Source organism: Neopelma chrysocephalum, unplaced genomic scaffold, assembly GCF_003984885.1.
Source record: "Neopelma chrysocephalum unplaced genomic scaffold, ASM398488v2 Primary Assembly neopelma1_23b, whole genome shotgun sequence".
Lineage (NCBI taxonomy): Eukaryota > Metazoa > Chordata > Aves > Passeriformes > Pipridae > Neopelma > Neopelma chrysocephalum.
In genome coordinates, this window is record NW_020897692.1 from 12031064 (window position 1) to 12055638 (window position 24575).

At 37.3% G+C, this 24575-nt stretch overlaps 1 protein-coding gene across 3 annotated transcripts; it reads left to right on the top strand.

The window, feature by feature from the left end:
• Positions 1–135: 135 nt before the first annotated feature.
• SLC17A5 (solute carrier family 17 member 5) lies at positions 136–23547 on the top strand. Of its 3 annotated transcripts, none has more exons than XM_027697219.1 (11): positions 136–294; positions 3387–3583; positions 4997–5230; positions 5731–5818; positions 8479–8565; positions 9805–9923; positions 10807–10965; positions 13388–13520; positions 15505–15652; positions 20367–20457; positions 21859–23547. In XM_027697219.1, the coding sequence occupies exons 1-11, from the start codon at positions 234–236 to the stop codon at positions 21994–21996; spliced, it is 1455 nt and encodes a 484-aa protein (XP_027553020.1). In that variant the 5' UTR covers positions 136–233; the 3' UTR covers positions 21997–23547. The 3 variants fall into 3 exon arrangements, with proteins under 3 accessions (XP_027553020.1, XP_027553029.1, XP_027553024.1); XM_027697223.1 differs by lacking the exon at positions 136–294 and adding an exon at positions 1071–1140; XM_027697228.1 differs by lacking the exons at positions 20367–20457; positions 21859–23547 and adding an exon at positions 15800–16631.
• The last annotated feature ends 1028 nt before the right edge of the window (positions 23548–24575 follow it).

A 24575-nucleotide genomic window follows, 5' to 3' on the forward strand; every position in this document is an offset into this window, starting at 1 on the left:
GCCGAGCCGGGCCGGGCCGAGCCGAGCCGGGCCGGGCCGAGCCGGGCCGAGCCGAGCCGGGCCGGGCCGAGCCCAGCCGGGCCGGGCCGAGCCGAGCCCAGCCGAGCCGGGTCGGGTCGGGCTGAGCTGAGCCCAGCCGAGCCGAGCCGAGCCGGGCCGGGCTCCCGGTAGCAGCGGTGGCGCCGGGCGCCCTGGCGCTGGGCGCGCTGCGCGGTCCGAGTGGCAGCAGCGAGATGGAGCCCGAGGACGGAGAGGACCGCACTCCGCTGCTGAAGGAGTCCCAGCCCGGCACGGGTGAGAGGAGCGGCAGCTGCCCTTGTGTGGCAGCGTCCCGTTGCCATGGAGCCGCGAGCCGAGAGCGCCGCCGTGGGCCCGGGGGTCGGGCCCAGGGGCGTTGGGTCAGACGCGGCCCCTCGTCCTGACAGCGGTCGCCGCTCTGTCGGTGGCTGGGGAGAGGCAGTGCTGTCACACACACCTGCCTTCGGGTTGGTGTCTTTGCAGTGCAGACAAGCGGGAAATTCCGGCCCAAATGCCCGTCTAACTGTTAAAGACTGCGAGGTCGTGGCAGAATTTCATTTTAAGGCAGAGTTTAAGTAAGATTAATTACTTTTTATGAAACCATGGAGAAGAAGGAAGGTGGAAGGAGGCACGGGCATAGTTGTAGGAGAGGAGGCTCTTTATGGGGTCAGGGCTGGACAACAGAGCTTGCGCATTTAGTGGGTTGTCTGTGCTGTTTTGTTTCCCGGAATGTACAAACGATAAAAAGATTTTTAGCTTCATCAGTATGCCGTGCAAAGATGCTGTAATCTACTTAAGCAAATGTATGACTGCATCAAGGGAAGCTGCTAACAAAATGACTTTATAAAAGTGACAGAAGTAGAGAAATTTGAGTTCAAGTCTTAAGCAATATGTTCCTAAGTTTGCACAATGCATCAGGCTCCGGTTGGAGGTGGTTCACCTCACCCACAAGGAAAAGTACAGCAGACCAGTAACTTCCTTTAACTGCTGTGCAAGTTGCAGCACAGACCTATTTTTTAACTGCAATTTAAGAATCTTGTTCAGATATAGCTACAGTACTTTAAAGCATGCCCCTGAAATCAGAATTAACTATAGATGTAGGACCAAAGACTGCTAGTCAAGGTAAGACCTTGAACATAATGGTTACCTGCTTTAAACTTTAGGGGAGTGCATGTCTGTGTCTCTTTGATTATACCAATCTCCTGAAGAGGTGAGTGACTGAAATACATCTGGAATCTTCTTGAATCTTCTGTTCTATTAACCTGATCTAATATTCTCAGGTATTGCAAATGCACTTAGTGGAATGACAGGGAAGCAGTAATTTAGTAGCTGTTTGTTTCAGGCTTTCATATCAACATGTTTGTTAGGTTTTTATAATAAACTATTTACAGTTGAAAAAAAAATCTGACATTACTGACCTTAAGTTCTTACACACCTGTTTTGTGGAGCTTGCTGTCCAGACAATCCAGTGAGAATCTTACAGAGGAAGAGTAATGGATTTTCCGGTTAATCTGCATTTCCAAGGAAGGTTTACATCATCACTGTAATATTCAGCCTTCTGCCATTATTGTCTAACCCCAGCAAGTACAAGAAGTGGAATGATTAAATAGCTTTACCTGTATTCATATTTATTTTTATAAATTATATGACTGTACATTTTCTACTTGAGGCAAATTGCTTTTTAAACAGCAATAAAGGACAACAAAGCTGCTTGACTAGTTTTTGTGCAGTAAGCACTTCCTGTTCTTGGTGCCTATTGTTTTTAAAGTAAGCAATCAAATCTTGGCTGCTCTCCTTCTCATTTAAAAATCCAGTATGCCTTTTTCAAATGCTGCTAGGCAAGATTGCAATACTGCAAGTCTGGAAGGGGTTTTGCATATTTATACAATAGCCTCGTTTATTACTCATTTACTGAATGAACATAGCAAATACAACATCCCTGTGTCATTTTAACAACTTGTGTAGCCATAATGAACTTCACATAAAGTTTGTCAGCGTTAGAGACTTCGAAAATGGGAAAGTTCTACTAATTTCATGAAGAACAGTCTTGAAGAAAGGCTCTGTTGGTGTCCCCACTGAAAAATAAAATTGCGTAGCCTCATTCCTTTTTTCAGGGAAGTTACTGGGAAGGGGAAAGTATCACATTAACTTGACCACATGGCATGCTCTTTGTTTCTTCCTGTGGGTTAGAGAATCCAGTCAAGTGACATGCTGCAGTATCAGATGAAGCTCCAGTCAGTCCTGTTGTTCATAGATGTACTTGTTCTATTCATCATTTGAATTCTGAATAGTCAGAGGAAGATGAGATCACTGTAGACTGATGTGATATCTGTAGGTGCTGATCCTCAGCCTTCCTGGAGCTTCAGATGTCCAGGTTATAAAATTTTTCATTAGCACCGTAGTTCCCTCACAAGAGGGGAAACTCAACCCCCTAACTATTTGTAAATCTAGTAGGTTCTTCAAGTAGCTTCTTAACAGTTCACCATTTCTGCTCAGTAGGTTTGAGGCATTCCCAGTTCATAAAGAGTAACTGCAGAGCTTTAAACTGTTATAACTCAACTATGATCTTTGCCAAACAGTGCTGTGTGCTACTGTACAAGGAAATCAATAACTGTGTTGCAGTGCAAAGTCTGATATCTGTGTTTAAATAGCTGGCAGAGTCGACTTAATGTCACAACATAGATTTTATACTGAATCTTAAGACTCATTTTCCTTTGTCATTGTTGTATGGTGACTGCTAAGAGGTACAACTGAGAAACTGTTCTGTTTCACAGTGCTACCGCAGTATTTGCCATTCCCCTTTTTGGTAGTTTGGTCTGTTTGGAACTGTCAGCAAATGCATATTCCCTTGTAAGCAAACTTATACAAGGAAGACTTGTCCTAGAAAACAGCCTGGAATCACAATGACTGTTCTTTACGACTATTTTAAGAGTATCTGTTTTCTTGAGGCATTTCGTGTGTATGCCAGGCTTCCCACTAATTTGGGTTGGGGCTTTTTTTAAGCGTGAAATTCTACTTTGAATAAGTATTACAGTATTTTGGAGAGGATGTTTGAAACTATGTTTCAAAATCCATTTCCACAGACCACACAGTAGACTTTCACTGCAGCCCCTGCTTTTGTGTGGGTAGCTGCCAGTTGTCTAAACCAAGATTACATTTGTTTTGCACATCAGTCCGAAAGTGGACTTTTTAAAATTTTTTTCCCAACCACGTTCAGCCACTTCCCCTATTGAATAAACCCTTTAAGAAAAATTAGCTCGTCTCCTTTCTCTGTTTTTTCCAAGACCATTAGTAAAAACTGCTTGTCAGTTGTTCTTATTTTGTTAGGTTCTGTTAAAACAAACGTTTTTCATTTGCTCTTGTTTCAGTCCCTGCATGCTGCTCAGCTCGCTACAACCTAGCACTCCTGGCCTGTTTTGGGTTCTTCCTCCTGTATGCATTACGTGTGAACCTAAGCGTTGCTCTGGTGGATATGGTAGAACTTAACACAAGCTTAGCAAAGAATGCAACTTCCAATGTGTGTCCAGAGCATTCTTCCACCATAAATGTTCCTCGCAACACAACGGTGAGGTCTCAAACATACTGTCCTCTAATGCGGCATATAAAAGTGGTTTTAGTAGAAGTCTGTGATAGATAGAATCAGGTGGCAAGAGAATCAGGCTGCTTTTTACTGGATGGCCTTTCCAGTGGTTCTTTTAAAGCTATTCTGAAAATACTATCTTTAAATGACTAGCTAATTTAGGAGTGCTCAGGGTCAGGTTTTTTATGTACCTCCTTCCTGTGCTATTCCTTAAAAATTGGCTAATCTGTCCCTGTAGATCTGTCGTGACTCACTGTTTTATATGCCAGTGATCAACTGTTGCTGTTATATCTGCATCAGAGCTCATATCAATGTCCACATTTGCCTGTTCTTCATACAGTCATAATGGCATGAAATTTCATTACAAATTAACATGTAATATTTTTTGTTTCACTTCTTTGATCTCTTTCCCAGATCGTGTTTTTTGTCTTTATGTCATTTATCTCTGACTTTCCTTCCAGTAATTCTTAAAATCACATTTCTTAACCAAACTGTTGGATATAAAGAAAAAGCTTTTAAAAAACCCCTCAACTTTGTGAATTTGGGCTTGTATAGAGCTCATGGCTGAAGTTATTACTGGGCACTCTTACTATCTTCCTACTTTCATTTTTTTTGCTTGTTTAGAGGTCATTTATTATTTATCACAAATTATAACAGTGAGCTTTATGGGAAGATTCTGTCTCATTACTTCTGTGAAATCTATGCTGCTCATTTAAAAGCTTAAAATTTTTTCTTTTGGAAGTTATCCCAAACTTCAGAATCACTTTACTGGGCAACAGTCCATATCTTCTTGCTGACTTCCTTTATAGCTGCAGACTCCTTGTTTTGATCCTCTTTGCTTTTATTACTTTGTCTGCTAAACTCATCTTCCCTCTGTTGTGCTTATCCCATTATTCCACCTACCCTTGTGAGTCCTGTCCTTGGCTGCTCTCTTTTTTTACATTAAATTTAAGCACCTTCATCTCCTTGTTTGTTTTTTTGTACATAAATTTTCTGCGGTAAAGCCATTTTCTAGAGCGTGACAGAATGTCCCCAGTGCGATACAGAAGTGGGACTTGCACTCAGGCAGACTGCATAGTCTGTACCTGTCACCTATCCCAAGCTGCTTAGAACTCAGAAAGGGAGAACTGCCTGAGCACTTACATTTCATGTTGTGATGATTCTCATGCTTGGTCTAGATATGTCTGAACAGACTGTAAACTACCTGAATTAGCTTTTAACACAACTTTGATTGCAGTATAGGTGTGTGTAGAGAAAGGAGACCCTAGGGAGTAGGCCACAAAAAATTTGAAACTCAGTTATAAAGGACTAAGTGATGGATCAATGTTATATAAAATATGGTCAGAAAAACTGCTATTTTGAACTTACTGCATTTTGTTGGGTTTTGTCTCTTTGTAGGGGGAAAAGTATTCTTGGGATGCTGATACTCAGGGATGGATCCTTGGTTCTTTTTTCTATGGCTATATCATTACTCAGATTCCAGGAGGATATCTTGCAAGCAAAATTGGAGGGAAGCTTTTGCTGGGGTTTGGCATCTTTGGTACCTCTGTATTCACCTTGCTTACTCCCTTAGCTGCAAACTTGGGAGTTGGCTACCTCATAGCTGTCAGAGCCTTGGAAGGACTGGGAGAGGTAATACTTTTTCTCCACGTAACTTGAAAATGTATCTGAATAATTTATGACTTTTAGTGACTAGACTCTGTGGGTGTTGGTATGATGGAGTAGTATATGGATTGTTTAATTTTGAGTGGCTTAGTTTTGGGGTTTTTTGAATAATTAAAAAATTTGCACTATATTTTAGCCTAAGCTTTTTAAACAAGAAAAAAGTTTTGTCTGTAAGGACACTTGGGTCAAAACTAGAGTTATCCCTTCCCATTTTCCAGAAACCAGGACCTCACAACATTATTGTTTGTATTGTTGATGCTTTTCCATTATATACAGAATCAAAACCAGGAGAAATTAATTCTGTCTTTTTATTTTCATGCCTTGCACACTTTTTATAAGTAGTGTCTTAATAAACATCAAACTTAATAGATTGTACTGCTGCTTTTTAATGAAATAAGCTTTGAACCATGTAAAGTTGAAGGGAGTTCTAAAATCCTTGCATTTCAACAGACTGAAATGTTTTCTAGGGTGTTACCTTCCCAGCTATGCATTCAATGTGGTCTTCTTGGGCTCCTCCACTGGAACGCAGCAAGCTCCTTAGTATTTCATATGCAGGTGAGAAGTTCCCACGCTGATAATGGGATTATACATTTTTATTGCAGTAACAGGGAGGATTGACTTAAATCAAAGGGATTTATATTGTAAATTTTAATCAGCATTTAATCCAGAAAGCATAATGTTAAGTTAAGTCTTGCTTTGCATTGGTTATCTTCATTTATTCATGGCTTTTACAACTCTGAGAAAAGGTATTGATCTGCAACTAAGTATAAACTTCAGCCTAATTTTGGTTTAAAGTGATGCAAAGAGTTACTGGGAAGCTGATTAATAGAAGATACTGTAAAGAAAAGAGATCTAATATTAGGAACAAAAAAGCAGGGGCAGTCACAGGATAGAGATGTTTGGTTGGTTGGGTTTTGGATTTTTTTTTAAAGTGTTTTTGGAGGAATGTAGGGAAGAAAATGTCCAAGGTCCCAGGTATTGCTGGAAGAGCTCCTTGTTAAAGTCCAATACTCCCAGACCAGATTCTCTTAGATATTCTATGCCTGGAACATGTAATGTTTGATATCAAATTTACTTGTTTGAAGATATTTGATGTTATACAGGATTTTTGATTTAGCAGAGTGATACAGAATATACTGAAAGTACAGTACAAATGTGAGTTAACACTTAGCAAAATATATCAATTGCAATATTTGTTTGAGTTGAAGGCAGCTTTCAAGTCTATTTTCTCTCAGAAATGCTTTTCTTAGTTGTTTAGCTTTTATAGTTTGTGTTGGGCTGACCTACATATTCATTTCCCTTGTGTTGGTCTGGCTAACTCAGGGAGACAGTCACACTTTTAAGGAATGAGGAGAAACATTTATCCCATCAGATCCACTCAACTCACATAGCTGCTTATCTAAAACAAAGGCCACACTCTGGTCCCCTTTATGTTGAGATAAAATCAACCTCTTTGCAAGAGGTATGGTTGGTCGCACCCTGCGCTATTCCCAGAGCTTAATGGTCACATTGCTCTTGCCCATCTCCACTGAGCCTTTTTGCATTTTAGGGATTTAGTGGTCAGTCACATTGCTCAATGCTGTATTTGTGGAGCAGGTGAAACACATAGATTTTTTAATGTGCTAGTCAAAAGTGATATTATTTCTTTGCGGATGACAAATTTTGCATTCAGTTAATGAAGTAATGGTTTGCTTTGCTCACTCTTGTTAGTATTACTTGTTACAGCTTTTCAGCCTAGGGTTCATCAAGAAGACAGGGCTATACCATGTAAACTTCAGCTACAGTTTTTTAAGCAGCTAAGCCAGTCTAGTGACTCACTTGTGACAAGAGGAATGAAGCCTTAATCCTTTCTTCCTCACATTTCCTCACTTCCCTCCTAGCTGAGGGTCTAGTTCCTTCCTTTTTGCTATTTCAGGCACTCATGAGACCCTTCAACGAGATACTTTACCACCACCACCACCCTCAGTGCAGCAGAGAGCTTTTATTTCCTCTCTTTTTTTTTAATTTCTGTATCTTTCTGCTTAAGTTCTTTATTAAATCTGCTTCAAAAGAAGTGAGATCCAGCACACAAGTTAAGCAGAGGGCACAGAGTTGGAATTGACTTCTATCACATTTAGCAGTTTGGAGTTTTTAAACTGTCCTTTTGTATTTTGTGAAACAATATGCTAATGTACTAGTGAGAAGAGTCTGTGGCCCTGAACAGCCAATTGTTAGCAGTCATGGGTGGATAAGGCATCTTGTGTAAACTTGGCAGACTGTTTCCTTTCTGCCCTGTTGGCAGTCACATGGTCTGTGGTTAATTTAATCGTGATCATGTTGATATTCTGAGAAAACATGGTTGAGGTTATGTGTAGTTATTTTGATTTATATTTTGAATGATGTATGTGATTTTGTTGTTTGTGGTTGAAACTTTCTGCCTCAAATAAAAATTACTGTTTCCATGAAGATGGAACCTAGGTAGCCAGACTATCGAAATAATCTAATGTTTTCTGATTTGAGATTAGGTTTGGAGAATTGATTATACGACTAACATTAAGAGACAAGATCTACCGTTTATCACTAGTAGAGTGTCTAAGTATGTAAATAATATGGGTTGGATTTCTGGTTTATATTTGGGAGAGGGAAACACCTACCATCCTTTGCAAAATGTATGTTGCATTATAAGCACAGGAAATACCTCCTTCTGGCTTTTGGCTTGTTTCTGAATTGTAATCTGTTCCTCTTTCCCTTCTTCCTTTCCTGATCTTACACCCTGTGGATTTAGGGATCATGGAATTTGAACCTGCTGGTTATATATGGATGCCCTCTGGCTCTTGTTTCTAGCATTCCTGTTTTTTTGTGGAGCTAGTAGGAGATACAAGAAATGCAAATTGATTATATTAAGTCAAAATATTATACCCCCAAGTTCTTAATTTGGATGTACTAAAGCCATCACTTTATTGGAGACAAGTGTACCAAGAATGCTTATCTATTATTGCTCTTTCCCTCTAATTTTGGCTGCTTAGGGCTTTATGGCTCTTGTTTGCTTGGAGCTGCCAAAGCGGCTTATTGTGCCTGTGTTTCTTTAAATCAAAGTGTAACCCTCTAGTGGTAGTGACAAATCTTTATGCATGATTTAATACAGAAAAATAAAATAACTATGAAGTGCCACTTATACTTAAGGGGCCCATAGGGGATCTAATTATTTTCCACTTTGTTTTGCTTTCTTCCGGTAGGTGCACAGCTGGGAACTGTTGTCTCTCTGCCACTATCTGGTTTAATTTGCTATTATATGAACTGGGTTTATGTGTTCTACATATTTGGTGAGTTTGTGTTTTGATTTTTCTTAATTATCAAAGATACAATGCATATTCTTTTTGAAAAGTGTTGTATATTGTTAAACTTATTTTAAGTTTTAGAAGCTTGTTTAGCATGTTGGGTTGCTATTTTATTCCCTCTGGGCAATTAGAGATATTCAAAGCTAAGGAGATTCCAGTAAGTGGCTATATATGCCTTTGTTCCAATGAGCAAAGCTGTCTCTTGTACCAACAAAAGTTGGTACAAGTCAAATGCTCTTAACTCTCCCATCCCTTGGAAACAACAGGCTGAAATTTCTTATCTGAAGTGTGAAATTGAGTTAATAGCTTTAATCCCAGGAATAAACTTCTCTGAATGAAAGAATGTGTGAAAAGTTACTGCTACTTAAAATGGAAACTGGGGAAAATCTCTCTCCAGCCATCACAGGAACTCTGAAGGAATGCCCAAAATGCAAGGCATAGCATGTTTACTGTGGCTTATGTTCTAGGAGAAGCTCAAACAGAAAACAGTTTTTAACGGCATGTTATAGAACGAACTGATGCTTTTTACAGGTCTATTTACATGTCTGAGCCGTTTCATATTCTGCATGGGAAAGGAAGAATTGGAATAAAAGACAAGGGGTACACTTTCCTCAACAAAACCACCTCGAATTTTTTATAAATTAAAACAATTCAAATCAAAGATTTGGACAAAATTAAATAAGTTAAAATGTTACAGTTACAGAAAGGTGCAGTTAATTTGGACTGACTATTGAAAAGTTACCTTTTTTAAATGACAATTCTGGGATTGGCTTAAGGAAGAAAAGGATGATTGGTACATCAGTTAAACTGTATGCAGTGGTATTCTGTGTATGTGCTCAAAGTATATGAATTTTTATTTCCTTTGGGTGAGCCATATCCTTTGTGTTCCATGTGACTGATAAAAATACAATTATGTATGTGTATGCAACTTTCTTGCTGTATGAGCACTTCAAGTAGGGGGGAAAAAAGAGGAAAAAATAAAACAGAAGAAAAAAATTCTGCTTAGTCATTTTCATTGTGTATTATCTCTATATGTGCATTGTTAAGCCACTTTATGGAACTAGTGTTTCTAAATAGATAGAAAAATAATGTTCATTAAAATTATATTTGAGTATTGAGAAAACATTGACTAAATCATCTTGAGAGTCGGTGATATCGATTCACTCGTTCCGATTGCTTATTTTTGTTACTTCTGTCTCTTCACCCATCTTTTCCCAACAATAGGTGCACTTGGCGTATTATGGTGGTTCTTCTGGATGTGTTTGGTTAGTGATACACCAGAAACTCATAGGAGCATTTCGCATGCTGAAAGAGAATATATACTGTCTTCTCTAAAAGATCAGGTACAGCATTTCAGTATAGACTTACTTACTTAAGTCAGAACATAAACCACAAATATTGTCATTATAGCATCGTGCTCTATTTATGTATAGAATAACATTCTTAACCTGAGATGGAAACAGAATTTTTCAAACAAAAAATATTAAAAGAAATAGCACAATTTTATAACTGAGAAACAATCAATAATCAAACAAAGCATTTATAATAATGTCTTTTGTTACAGACATTGTTGTGGTGCTTTATTTAAAAAGCTTTTTATTGAAAAAAAGCTCAGATCTATCACTTTATACAACATCCAAACCTGTATGATGCCTTTAACATTTGCAATACACTATTTTGCAACATTTTTTTAAATGTGTCATCTGGAGTAGGAAAGAAATTACTGTTTGCAGAAAAAATGCTAATGAGCCAGTTCCTAAAGTGTACATAAGAGTTTATTCCTTTGACAGGGGACATATTTACAAACAGTGAAGCTGGCTAAGAGATCAAAATTAATATTTAGGACTGAGTAAGAAAGATTCAGCTAAGTAAACACCTGAGGGGTGACTAAATATTTAATGATTTACAGTAGAAGCAGCAGGCATCAAATTTCAACAGGGGAAGGTGTACTTCTAGAAATTCTCATTATGAAATGTAATAGTAATTGGTTTATTTTGCAGTAGTAAATATCAGAGTAGTAACATACATTAGTATACCTTCATTGAGAACCGAACACAGTAATTAATTCATTGCTGATAACTTGCATCTATCAACTGAGACTCGTTTCGTGCCTCTCAGAATGGATGATCAGCATAGATTCGGGTAGCATCAAAACACTGTATTTAGTAAATGTTCATATTGGTGTCGTGATTGCTTTTTCTCTTCTCTTTGTCTCCTACTTGCTAGCTTTCTACACAGAAATCTGTTCCCTGGAGACCTATGCTGAAGTCCCTTCCACTCTGGGCTATCGTTGTGGCACACTTCTCTTATAACTGGACTTTCTATACACTTCTTACACTCTTGCCCACATACATGAAGGAGATCCTGCGATTTGATGCACAGGAGGTGAGATAAATATGAATATAATCACTTTCTTCTGAATTAAAGAAACTAAACAGCAGAGATATTCCTGCTGTTTAGAATAGAGGAACCCGTTTAAGAACCTTGGAGTATAAATGTATAGCTGGGAAGTTATAACCCCACGCAATTAAGCAGATACATCAAAAATGTTGCCTGCCTTATAATTTCCACTTTTTTGACTTATTTGACATTTAGCTTAGTCCTAGCTTTTGAGCTAATTTTTCTAGTTGAAGAAGCATGTTACAGGTCTTTAACTGTTCTATTTTGAAACAGTAACTGTAAAAATATTTTTCCCTGTTACATGGTTTCTGTGATTGCTTTAGATTTTGTACCCTCCTCTGAAATACTATGTACTCCTTTGCTCACTCATAAAGGAAAACATTTCCAGTTAAAAAAGAAAAGTCAAACAAAGGAAACCATTGGACAAGTGGCATTTTTGAAAGTATTTTAAGAAGGGGGAGTAGGGGGGGAAGAGAAAGGGACAAGGGAAGCTTCATTCTGATTTGGATCACTTTCCAAATTGTCACTTTCTTTCCTCAATGAGCAGCAGAGGTAAAATGTCTTTTCTTACTGAGGTAAAAAGGACGAAACAAAACAACAAAACAAAACAACTTAAGATCCAGATATAGTGCTTTTCAAGGAAATTTTTAAAAGTTAAATTATTTACCAGGGAAAAATTATGGGGTGGGGGAGGTAGAACATTCTTGTTTATATCAATTACTTGACTGTACTGATCTGTCTTTAATGGGATAATTTTGATGATGTTTACCTGGAGAAACTGCTATAGCTCAAGTAAAAGGTGCTCAGAAATTTCAAGAAGTTTTGCATAGTCTTTTCCTGGTTTAATATGTGAGACTGGTTTAGAGCAAACAGAAAATGCATGCCATGCAAGAAAGAGATGATGCCAGCAATCTTGAGAGGAGAAGATGGGGAATCTTGGCATTAGAAAAGAAGGTTGCAGTAGGGCAAGCTGCAAAAATGGCTGGAAAAAACAAAGTGAAGTTGCTGGTTGCGTTCCTTATTATGCCTCTTCATGGAATACCTGTGAAAGTCATTTGCTACCACAGCTCTCGGTTGCATGTGTTTTGTAAAATGCAGTTGCATTAAATGGTAACAGGTTCTGCTGTGGTTTCCTATGTCTCTGATTTACGTTTCTTCTTTTAGGAGTGATTTAGAGTACTGGCTGTTGTGAACATTAAAAAAAAAAAAGCTCGCATAACATACTTGGACTAACTTTTTTGCCACACATTTAGATGGAAAATACATTACAGTTTAAAATATTATACAGTTACTACTCTATGGTCCATCAGTTTCCTACCTAAAATAAAGGAATTGGTTAAAAATAATGCTGTATCTTTGAATAGTGCTTCAAAAAAGTAGTTTTTTAATTTCTGAGACTATCTTCTATTTTGCAAAATTTTATTTACTGTTTTTGAAAGCTGAGCATTGAAACCCAACAGGCAGCATGTGTGAATGCTGATAAAGTGGACTTCAGCTGGGGATGTGTTTCTGGTCTCATTTCAAATTAAAATTCCTAGGGGATCTTTCATTTTTTGACAAATATACATCTCATCCTAGTGTACAAAGGTTATAGTATCTCTATTCAAATACTTCTTTTTAGTCACAGATTAGGTCAAATTATAGCTCTGTTGTCAGTAATTATCCGTAATTGTATGGAAAGGCTGTAAGCATATGCAGCTTAGTAGTATCTTCTGTTTCCCTTCATCAGAAAAACATCCAGAATCAGACAGAAGTCTTTAAACAGTACTTGTTTAAAGTAATGGGAATTAACTGGTGACTTCAGTGTAAGTAATGTCAGGTCATGAATAATAACTCTGCTTTGGGGTCATGGGATGTCCAGCCTAGATCTGATTGAAAGTGCTAGTTCTGTATCTTGTCTCTGTTTACAGCCAGCATCAGATGTTTCAGCAGATAGATATGAATAATGTAATGTGGAAGACTTATTGTAGTACAAAACCCAGAGATTCTGTAAAGTTTTCAAAATTCTGAATAATATTTCCAGCTTCCACTTACTAAAGTAACTTGCTTGATATTGGTGTTTCTGGAAACTTTCCTGATCAGGTTAATGTCCATCAGATACTTTCAGTTGTAGTTTCCTTTTTCCTGAACCCTATTGCTGATTTAAACCTTTGAGTTTTTTGTCTGTCTGCATTGATAGTTGTGGATTACGTCACGCAATGGAGAGTTCGAACATTGGTAACTTTAATATGCTTTGCTTTTTGTATCCATAGGTTTCTCTCTTCTATGATACCAACAATAATTATGTGGATGGATGGTTTTGACATCTCTGGTTCAGTCTCAGTTAATGTTGTACCACAAGGGATTTTTCAGCATATTGATTTGTCATTTCAGTGTTTAAACAGTCTTTTTTTAATCTCCTTAACAGAATGGATTTTTATCTGCCCTACCTTATTTTGGATGCTGGTTGTGTATAATTCTGTCTGGGCAAATTGCTGACTATTTACGGGAAAAACGGAACTTCTCCACTGTTTGTGTTCGCAAATGTTTTACCCTAATAGGTAGGTGCAACTGTCATCACTTGGAACATATAATAAGAATAACAATCTGGGGAAAGTAAAGGGCTTGGGAGAGTAGTCTGACATTCTACTGTGAGATGAGGCAGCATTGTGCATGGCTTGAGAGAAGCAGCTTTATTTGTACATTAATGTGTCAAGAGTAAATCCTGTCTTTTTCCATGAAATGTAGGTCTCTTGGATAAGAGAACAATAAGAGATTGCCAAAAACTTTGTTTAGGTCAAGATACATCATTACTACAAGCAAACCCATCAAATAAATGGTGAGGTAAAATCACTATAAAAGGGGAGATAATTGCTTGACAAAATGAAACCTTGTTATCAAATAAGGTTTATCAGACTAACCCAGGATATTGTTCTGCATGAGCTCATTCCCAACTCTGTGCTGTTCAGTGTTTTGTATATCTGAGACTGAAGTAACTGAATAGGAATACACTTGCAAAATTTACAGTTGCTACCAGGGTAAGAAGACCAAATAGAATCCAAAATGGTCTTGGCTAATTTGAAGGAGAAATGTTCTGAAATCACCAACAGATCAGCAAGATCGGGTTTTTAATGAATGCAGGTAAATGGCTGTATTTAGGAAAGAGAAGTTCATTGCTGAATAAAAGAGGGGGCAGGAGAAAGAAATTGAAATAAAAAAAGAGACATTAGGCACAGGATCCACTCAGGTTGCAGCCCGTTTGATGTATGGCCATCCTTGCTGCTTCTCAATTCAGCTGATTCAATTGCTTTCTTTAAAACAGCTGTTATAGTAAACTCTCAGACATTTTGTTTATTTGTTTGTTTTAAGCCTACACCATTTGGTTGATTCAGTTTACTACAGGGCCTCACGCCTCACACCCATGTATGTGTAACTCAGGACGAAACGTTGTTGTGTTAGAAAAAGCAGGACTTAGGTTGTCTTCATCAACAAAAGCATGTCCTTGGAGCTGTTTACGGAGGTCACAATGGGGGCATGTAAATGGGCTCTGGTACTGGGAAATGGGTACCAAAGTTGCTGCAGACAGAAAGCAACATGTGTTAGCTCATGGTGACTGAGAAGCTATTTCCAGTATCCCATGTAGTATCTCTCAAGCTAGCCTAGGGTCTCTACATTGTGCAGAAGGCTCTGGTGTAGATATACCAGGTGTTCAGATTTTGTAAACATGAAATAAAGCTAGTTATAGAATGTGCCTGCAGGAGAAATATGTGCATATATATATATATATATATATATATATATATATACTTGTATGAACTCTTCCAGTTCAACTTTATTATGAACTAAAGAAGTCAGTGTTTGTTCCTGAAACTTGGAAAGTTAAATTCTTAACTTTCTTCACTGTGGACTGTTAACCTACCAGTGTCAGTGTAGCTTCAATTTATTTATAGCAATAAATAAAACTAATTTGTGAAGTAATTTTCAGTATCTGTTGATTTTTGTTAATTTTTTTATGTAGTTCAAGTTTGTTCTTTCCAGCTAGAGTGGAATTTTTCTTATCTGTCTGCTGTTTCCTGAGACAGCAATAGGTTTGCAACCCATCTGCTCTTCCTTTTTATAAGGATACGTAGTGATAGGACAAGGGGGAATGGCTTTAAACTGAAAGAGAGTAGATTTGGATTAGATATTAGGAAGAAATTTTTTACTGTGAGAATGATAAGGCACTGAAACAGGTTGCCCAGAGAAGTTGTGGCTGCCCCATCCTGTAAGTGTTCAAGGCCAGGCTGGATGGGGCTTTGAGCAACCGGTCTAGTGGGAGGTGTCCCTGCTCATGGCTGGGGGGTTGGAACTTGATGGTCTTTAAGGTCCCTTCCAACCCAAACCATTTATGATCCTTTACTGTCCTATTGTAACATGTGCGGTGCAGAGCTGTGTTCTGTACGCCAGGGGGCGGTGGAAGTTGTATGGAAAACGTACGCACAGTTTGGAGCCTTCAAGTGTCTCTCCTGGTAAAAGTCCATTGATTTAAAGGTTTCTGTTTTACAGGAATGATTGGACCTGCGTTGTTCTTAGTAGCAGCTGGATTCATAGGCTGCAACTACGCACTGGCTGTTGCGTTTGTGACCATATCAACAACACTAGGAGGATTTTGTACATCTGGCTACAGCATCAACCACCTGGACATAGCACCTTCGTAAGTATTGCTGAAGCTTGTGAGTATTGCTGAAGCTATTGGTAGTGCATGTGAAACATTTATGACCTTCCCCTTTTTTTCTCTTTTTTTTTTTAATACACTGCTGGGGTGCCTTGGAAATGTAACTATGGACCATATGCCATACAGACCTGGAATGTCAACACTGACAATTACTTGAGTTTACAGTATTAAGCACTGTATTTGCAAAAAGTGCAACTTTGGCAGAGGATATGATATGAACAACAGTTTATAATCATTCCAATTTTTATCCTGCAGTAATAAATTATATAATTCCTGTAATTATACTTGCTAGATTTTTTTCCTATTTGATTCATGATCTTAATAGGACAGTGTTTTTTGAACAGCAGAATACAGTTCAGTGTTTTGATCCTTTAAACTTTTCCATCAGAGCTATCAATCTTTAGCATGAACATTACCATATTTAAGCGCTGTGATACAAGTATATTATTTGCATTTGGAAAACCTTCTATACACTGGAATCAAATCTTGTTATTAGTAAGTGACCTGTTGTCAGTAGTGACAAATCAGGTACATGCAATTGCTCTGAAATGACTAATTTTTAAGAATGGAAAGTTAAGACTTCGGGCTGTAATATCTCCATTGTGTTACAAATTCAGAATCTGACAGATCCATCAGTTTCCCAAAGACTATGGATGCATGTATATTCTTTTGAAAGTGCGCATAAGCATTCTTTGCACTGGCAAAAGTCAAGTATTTTGCTTTGTCAGTCATTTACCTATTTGTGGTAGCACTTAGATATTAACAGGGTCAAATGACTTACTGTCCAAAGAAGAGTGTGTTTCTGTATTAATGTGTAAAATGAAAAGACTTTAAGTGTAAGTGAAGAAAGAAAAAGCATTTTATAAAAGTGTTACTTATAAAAAGTTCTGAAGACGTAGTCAACTTACAAGGGAGACCTCAGGTCCTAATTGAAGGTGGTATCCAGGCTTTGGCAATCGTAAAGATGGTGGTCATGTCCACAGTAATGGACAAGTTTTGGCATAACAAATGGCTGTGAAATAGTGGGAACCCAATTAATCTTGAGAGGTGAGGTTAGGTAGCAAGCAAGAGGGGAGGTGTCAGTGGCCAGCTATAAACAACTTGTACTATGAATAAAATTTGAAAGTAAGAATAGCTTCTGTGATGCACTTTGTTTTAAATCACACAGAATTATAAATTTAGAAGATGCAGTTAAAGCAGTGCATCTGGGGTATTATGGAGCCATTAGACGATTTTCAAATTTCAAGCTTAGTTTTGCAGAACTACAAGAGTTAATCTCCAAAAAATATATTAAAATTATATTAATATATAAAATATATTAAATTAAATTAAGTGAGTTAACATTTATCCTATCCACAGAATGCAACAGAGCTGTGACAGGAAAAAGGAAACCATGCAATGGTAGTGTGTGCCTCTGTGAGGCATACCCACAAGGAACTTCTGTATGCAGGTGATGGCTGAGGTTTCTCAAACTAGGATGTTGTGTATGTTTTCTAATTTGAGATACTTCACTTTGCATTTCAAATGTGTTTATTTCAAGAGTCAATTTGTATATGACAGCATACAGAGTATTTTAGGTGTTGAAAAAAGACACAAGAAGAAAATGATATTGCACAATGCTAATGCATGTCAGCAGGCATAGTTAGGTTCCCCATGTGAACTGCTGCTGATCCCACTGACCAAATCCCACTCTGTTCTTCCTGCCCTTGATAAAGTCCTGCTTTTATTTCCTTTGCATTTACACTAAACAAGTTCTTCTGGCTCTTCTTCCCTCTCAGAGAGGCAGAAGGGAGCATATTGATTATGGGTGCAAAAGAGGGAAGTGTCTTGCTGGTAGTTCGGGGACTTTGGCCTGGCATTGCCTTTAGAGGCAAATGGCTGCATATGTGGGAAAACTTTCTCTAATGGCGACGTGATCAGGATGGATGCTGTTTTATTGAAATCAGTGATTTTCTATTCAGCACATGCATGTTTTAATTCAGGGTAAACTGTCCAAATGGGGACCAAGAAGGAAAAAAGCATGTCCTTGTAACAAAGGTCATATTAAAAAACTTCTTCAAATACAGAAATGCAAAAAAACATAAAAGATGAGAAGAAAAAGAAGACTGTGTTTCCTCCCCCCCCTTACTTAACTTTTTGCAACTGTCTGAATTTTGTTCGATGAAATGGTCAAGGCAGACATCCACAATTTCAAGGAAACGCTTGACATAATTGTAGAAAGCTAAAAATGGGGTTTGCATAAAATTGTGAAGAAAACTCTGTTAAGAGTTTACTTGGAACTAATATTTATTTTTCTTAATTTATTTTTCTTATCTTTAGAAAGATATTAGAATAACCCAAAGTGATTCAAAGCAGTCTCAATATGCACATAAATGTCCATTCTAATTGGTTAAAAGTATGTCGGCTAGAATAGCAAAGCGTCTCTTTTTGCTACTAAAACTTGCATTATATCAAAGAAATCATTATTAGATTCACAGGAAAGAAGTGAATGAAACTACTGATACTCCAGTAAAAACAATATCTGCTCTGTGTTTTTGGTTTCTAACATATATTTATTATGCTATCAGTGTATTGAATTGGGGGGGGAGTTGGGGACAGGATGGAGGAAAGATTGTTCTTGTGAGGAAAATGTATTCTATTTTAGCTCTTTAAGTCTACATCAGTACCTTTCCATTATTACAAATTTTAGTATTGCTGTTACCATGAGTTCCTGTAATATTCATGTGGCTCAGTACACACTAAACATATATCTGTTTTTTTTTATTCTTGATTTTACTACTTGACTGCTCTGCAAGTTGATTTGTATTTGGGTATTCCACTATGCCATTAGAACCTGACCAACAGCTTACTGTTGGTCTTGCTCTACAGACATGTCACTTTTTGCTTTCCCTTTTCACATGGGAGTCTCCACTGCTGAGGGAGTGGCATTGCAGTTATCTGCATCAAACAGCAAGCATTATCAAGAATGCAACTTATGTCAGAAACACTGGGCATAAACAGAGGCATTTAGCCAACAATTGGTTGCCAAAGATCTTTGGTGACCAGGGAAACTCTTAACTATGTTTAGTTTTGAAAGTACGCGTTAGCAGCATTGTAGTACTTAAGCATGTTGAAGACAGTACATTTGGTTCTACTTAAAGGCTTTCAAAGGAGTTTTGCTACATGTGCTTATTTTCCTAAGGGAAACTGTTACACTTGAACATTCAGCTTCATAAAGACCTATTAATTCTAAAACACATTCCAAGATAAGAAGACTACATGCTACGTTTATAAGAAATAAAGATGGTTTTAACTAAAGCATTGGATCTCAGTCTAAAATACATCACCATGCTCTAAACCAATATGTAGTGTTGACTTTCAAGCAAAAAATCAGCTAGTAGACTAGATAATTGATTCCTTTTCAGAGGAAAAAACATGTTTCTCTAATATCATTGGAATGAATACACATATTGCAGCCTTTTGTAACAATGATGTATGGTTGAATTCCCCTGTTTTAGTAAATAAAATTTCAAAACTATACATTTCTCTTTAAAGATGAAATTATATTTCTGTTACGTTAAAGGTGGTGAGAACATAATTTACTCTGCTAAACAGCCTAAGATGATCACTGGGAGATGACTCCTTTCTCCTGTGGTAAACTGCAATTATTAGTATCTTCTATGATTCTTCAGTCAGCAAATCCACCTTGACAATCTGAACCACAGGGGTCTGTGCTCTGGTGGCTGGAAGGTCAAACTCTGCTGTAGAATGTCTGGCTTTTAATTCTTTACAGTCTTCCTCACAAGTCTGCACTTGTGGTACAGTTTCAAACTCTTAGTATTGCAACATGCCTGTGAGGGAGATCTTTAATCGCTTAGAGATAAGATGCTGGGACTCAGAAAATAAGCAAGTTACCAGGTTTTCCCAGCAAGTTTTTATGGCCTCTGGTGCATAGGCATACATTTGTGTGTGATAGATCAGCACGTTCATGGAACAGGAAGCCTCAGAATGGAGCTGCACAAACGGCAACCAGCAGAACTTGTTTAGTCAGACCCCCTTCCCATTGGCCTTGACCCACAGAAAGCTGAAGGGAAGGACTACCACAGCGCTCTGAACTCCTGTCTTTGGAATATACACTGTATAGTGTAAGTGGAGATATCCAGCCACGCTGGTGATATTGCCTTTTTGGCAGACAAGTTTTTAGCAATGAAACCTGAACCAACTCTTATTGTTGCTGAACAGCACTCTGTCATGCTCCTCGTTGTCTTTCTACTTCAAGGCATGCAATGTGTCTTCTCTAACTGCTCCAATGGATCCATTCCAGACAGTTTTGTTGTGACTTAACAAAGGGGGTGTGTGTTTGGATTATGGATCTTGAGCAAAACCATCAGCAATTTAAGTTAAATTCCATAACTAGCCTCTGGAAAATAGAGACATATAAAATCATTTAGGTAGAAAAGGACCCTTAAGATCATCAAGCCCAACCATTAACCTAACATTGCCAAGTCCACCACTAAACCATGTCCCTAAAAATGTATGTACCAAATGTCAGTGAGTTATTACTAGAATAAAAGCAAATAACTCCCACTGGAATATTTGTTTTAATTTGTATGTGTGATCAAGATAAGGCCTATGTGATCAGGTTAGACAAAATCATTTCCATGATTGATAAGCAGGACAAGTTAATAAGCAGCATTAACAACTTCTCTTGCAGGTATGCTGGAATTCTCCTTGGCATCACAAATTCTTTTGCTACTATCCCGGGAATGGTGGGGCCAGTTATTGCCAAAAACCTCACTCATAATGTAAGTCTGTTTGCTATTTTTTTCAGTTGTTATATTTTTGTCTCAATTGAATGGAAATTCTGTCTTCTAAAGTTTGCAATCATTAAATGAAACCTAGGTTACACATGTAAGTCATATTATTTTGTTGCTGTGAATTACTTAATTCCTAGCCTTTATTGTTCTCATTCTGATCAGGAAAATATAGGTAAAGTCGAAGACTTGTGTAGGACTTCAAAATTTTATGACTCACCCTTTATATTCTCTAGGAATAAAATTAATATATTTTGATCACAGTAGAACTCTGATAAAATGCCAACTAGATGAGACAGTTGTAGCATTGTTTTATCAAACTAGGACAAGTTCATGCTTGGGGTTTTTTTTATTAGGTTCTCACATGAGTTGCTGAGTTATAATGTCAGCATTTTTCAGATAAGTGAGAAACTAGATTCTAGTGTTAGATTTGACTTCCAAGATGGTTTAGTCAAAGAATGATTTGTGTAGACAAAGGGAGTGAGGAGTTTTTGATTACTATTTTTTAATGAACTGTATGGATTATTCTAAAATCTTTTTAAGAAAGGGAGATGGGAGGAATAAGTTTATTGATACAGTTGAATTTTTGGAGTTGGAGATCATTTTAAGGATTTCCTAAAAAATAATTGGAAAATATTCATTAATACATAATTCCAATAAAATTAGTTCTTCCAGACATCTTAAATAGTGAGTTGTTTTGGGGTATTTTTGCTTGCTTTAGTTTCCCCCCCCTTATTAATGCACTCTTCTGGTATTCTGTTTTTGTAGTAAGATCATTTACAGGTTTGTAACAGTAGTCATCTGGAACTTAAAAAAAAAAAGCCTTAAGACACCTGCAGATATTATTTCCTTACTTGAAAAGAAAAGAAAAAAAAAAGGCAAATAAACCACAGTTCTTTACTACACATTCATTAAGGCTTTTCTTAAGTACCGCAGAGTACCACAGAGGATTCCTCTTGAAATCTGAGCTAAGGTAGCTACCTTGTTTGGACTAAAAAGCTTATGATTGTAGTCATCAAGAATAGCTTACTGGATAGTGCAGGGAACTTCAGCTCTTGGATCACAGGACCTGAAAGCAAGGTAGTGTTTCTCTGTACAGTAACATTCTCTGAGTTCATGTTGGTGGTTCTGCATCTCAGATAATAAACTGATCCAGGGAGCATAATGCAATTCTGATAGGACTATTTGTGTAAGCTATATTATTAAACTGAAGTTGACTATATTGATAATTTCATCCATTATGTTTATAATGCTTTTATGTTGCTATGAAATCATGCTGAATGGCATTTACATTTAAATAGGCAAGACGTAGCATCGATTTTAAAATACTTTTTCTTGAGTGTGGAGCTGCAAATTGACTGCATCTTGTTTTTTCCTTCCCCCATTTGACAGAATACTGTCGGAGAATGGCAGACGGTTTTCTATATTGCTGCCTCTATTAATCTATTTGGAGCAATTTTCTTTGCATTATTTGCAAGTGGAGAAGTTCAGGACTGGGCAGTCAGTGGATATCGCTTGCATAGAAACTGAAGATGTTGAAATACCAAAGCTGTGCTGAATCCCAGTGTGCTTAAAATTCTGTGACCGGAAAAGTGCCTTCCCTACTGATGCCTAGGAGTCTTCAGAGCTATTAAGTTACACTATTTTATGTGTGCATCTTTTGTACTGAAAATAATTTGACATCCTATGTGTGCTATTTCCTAACAAGAAACTGCTTGGATTAAATATAAAAGTTTTTTGCTGGGACATGATATCAAACATATGAACAGAGACCTTTTAAATCGGTGTGCTAGGCTCCAATACCTTCTAGTTTTGAATTAATATTTTCTGAATTAATGTGTAGGCAGATGTTTATTGATACTGAAATGAGAGGAAAAAGTAAAATGATTATGTAGCACTGTAAGGAGGAATGGCATGCAAAGAATTGTACCAAAAAAATGTGTTTCGATTTCTATTATGAGATTAATAGTTTTTTGCTATTTAAAAGTGTAGAAGATCTCTAGTTTTCTACAATATTTTTTAAGGCTTTTATTTTGTCAGTGTTTTGATGGTGGCTAAGAAATGTACATGGGATTACTTCTATTTTACTCACAAGTTTTGAATATATAAACATTCCCTGTTTAATGAATACAGCTTCATAACTAATACACAGCAGTGAGGAAGTAAATGTACCATTTGGACTGACAGAATAAGCTATGTGTCCTCTGTAGTACAGGCTTTTTAAATAGGCCTTATTTTCATTCATCTCTGCAAAGAGGTAACAGTCCTGCTCTGTGGTTTAAATCTAGTACAAGAGTGAACTAGAAATAGAATATCGTCATGTTTACCTTAAAATAACTTTGTTTGGCAATTCATTTTTTGTCTCTTTAAATCGATGCAGTAGAATTCTTTCCTCTTGCATGTAGATATGTTAGTCAGCTCATCAGTGTAAAAGAAATATAAGGCCAGCAAATAATGAGGAAAATCAGTTCTCTTCTCTACCAGCCTTGTTTGTTAGTCTGATAAAGCTAGAGTAAAACAGAACTAGTGCAATAACCTGGTGCTGTTAGTCTCCTACTAAGACAGAATTTGACACTCAAGAGCATTCTTTGCACAACACACAGTTAAATGCCTCACAGTAGGATTAAATGAAGTGTATGAAAGCAGTGGCCTTGTTAAGAACAAACGGCTGAATAATCTTGTAGCCAGAAAGCAAAAGAAAATTCCTGTGCCAAAGATTCCTGGATTGGAGCAATTAGGTAAAAAAGAAAAATCACCGGGTTCTGGGTTTTTCACTTACCACCAATCCAAAAGAAAAGCCCAGTACTAAAGCTGCTCCAGTGGAGCCTACCGTCCTTCATTTCTAGGAAATGGCATCTGCCTCTTCATTTTAGCTTTAAGAGCCATTTTGTTTTGGCCGTCCTTGAAGTGTCATGTTCTCTGATGGTGGATTTAAACTGTGTTTAAATCTCTTCTTGTGTCTGCAGCAGTTCCACAATAAACACTGTGAGTTCAGATTAAATTAGTACTTATTCAGTGGGAATATGTTAAAGCTATATTTTGTCTTCAGTGTTTCCACAATAAACGGATTGAATATTTACATGTGCATCTGTTGTTGAAAATCACTATCTTCCTGAAGTTAAAACACCATTTTGAAAGTATGCTGAACAAGGTTAGTGACTGGATTAAGGAATGGTTAATATTTTCCTGGAAAATTACCTTCTTCAGAAGTATTTTGTCTAGCTTTACAGGTAAGTACTGTCTTCCACCTGACACTATATTAAAAGGGATAATTTCACTTCATGTTTACAGAATTTTCTACTCTTTCAGTAGCTTGGGTTAAAAAGAAGGGAGACAAAAGTTTAAAAAAAAAAGTTATATGGATTAAATTAATTTATGCCTTTGCTTTTCTAGGGATCATGAGCAGGACAACATAGGGACAGGGTTGCAATTTCACCTGTTCTGAAGTTGGTAACTTCAGCTTCCTGTGTTTCTAGTCTTTTTCATTGAAAACAGCTCAGTTGAATATCCAGAATTTTTTAAAAAAAGATACTTAAAGGAGTAGAAGCAATAGAAATGAATGTAGGCATTCTCTGTATCAATAAAAAGAGCCTGAACTGGATTTAGTTAAAACGGAGTCAATTTTAGGCATATGAGCAATTGAGCAGTCCAGAAACTTTTGACCAGCATACTAGATTTTATTTTCCCTTCACCTAATGCACCATTATTACTATTTTGTATACTCTGTAACTTTTAAGTCAGCTTGGAAAGCAGGACTTAAAAAATTGCTATAAATCCTTATATTATTTCTGGACAACAGGCTACAGTTAAGTTAGCTATTTCAAATTTTATTTTTAAAACTATCAAAATATGGGATGGGATTCTTCAATTCAGTGAGGCTGTTAACACATAACAAACATGAAAACCTAAAAAAAAATTAAGTTTTATCTTCCTGTATTGTGCTGCAAAAAGGAAAACCTATTAGAAAAAGCTGTCAAAATATTTTCTGCTAATCATCATACTGTTTCTATTGCATTGCCACGTTCCTGTTTGCACAGTTCTCTCAGTCAGTTTCATCTGTTCAAAGACATTTCTCATATTCTGTATTTTAAGAAGTAATGAGGGTTTTG

Coding starts and splice junctions, on each gene's coding strand:
- SLC17A5 (XM_027697219.1), top strand. CDS start 234: ATGGAGCCCGAGGACGGAGAGGACCGCACTCCGCTGCTGAAGGAGTCC. Junction 5,819..8,478: donor CCTTAGTATTTCATATGCAG/GTGAGAAGTTCC, acceptor TTCTTCCGGTAG/GTGCACAGCTGGGAACTGTT. Junction 9,924..10,806: donor TGTCTTCTCTAAAAGATCAG/GTACAGCATTTC, acceptor CCTACTTGCTAG/CTTTCTACACAGAAATCTGT.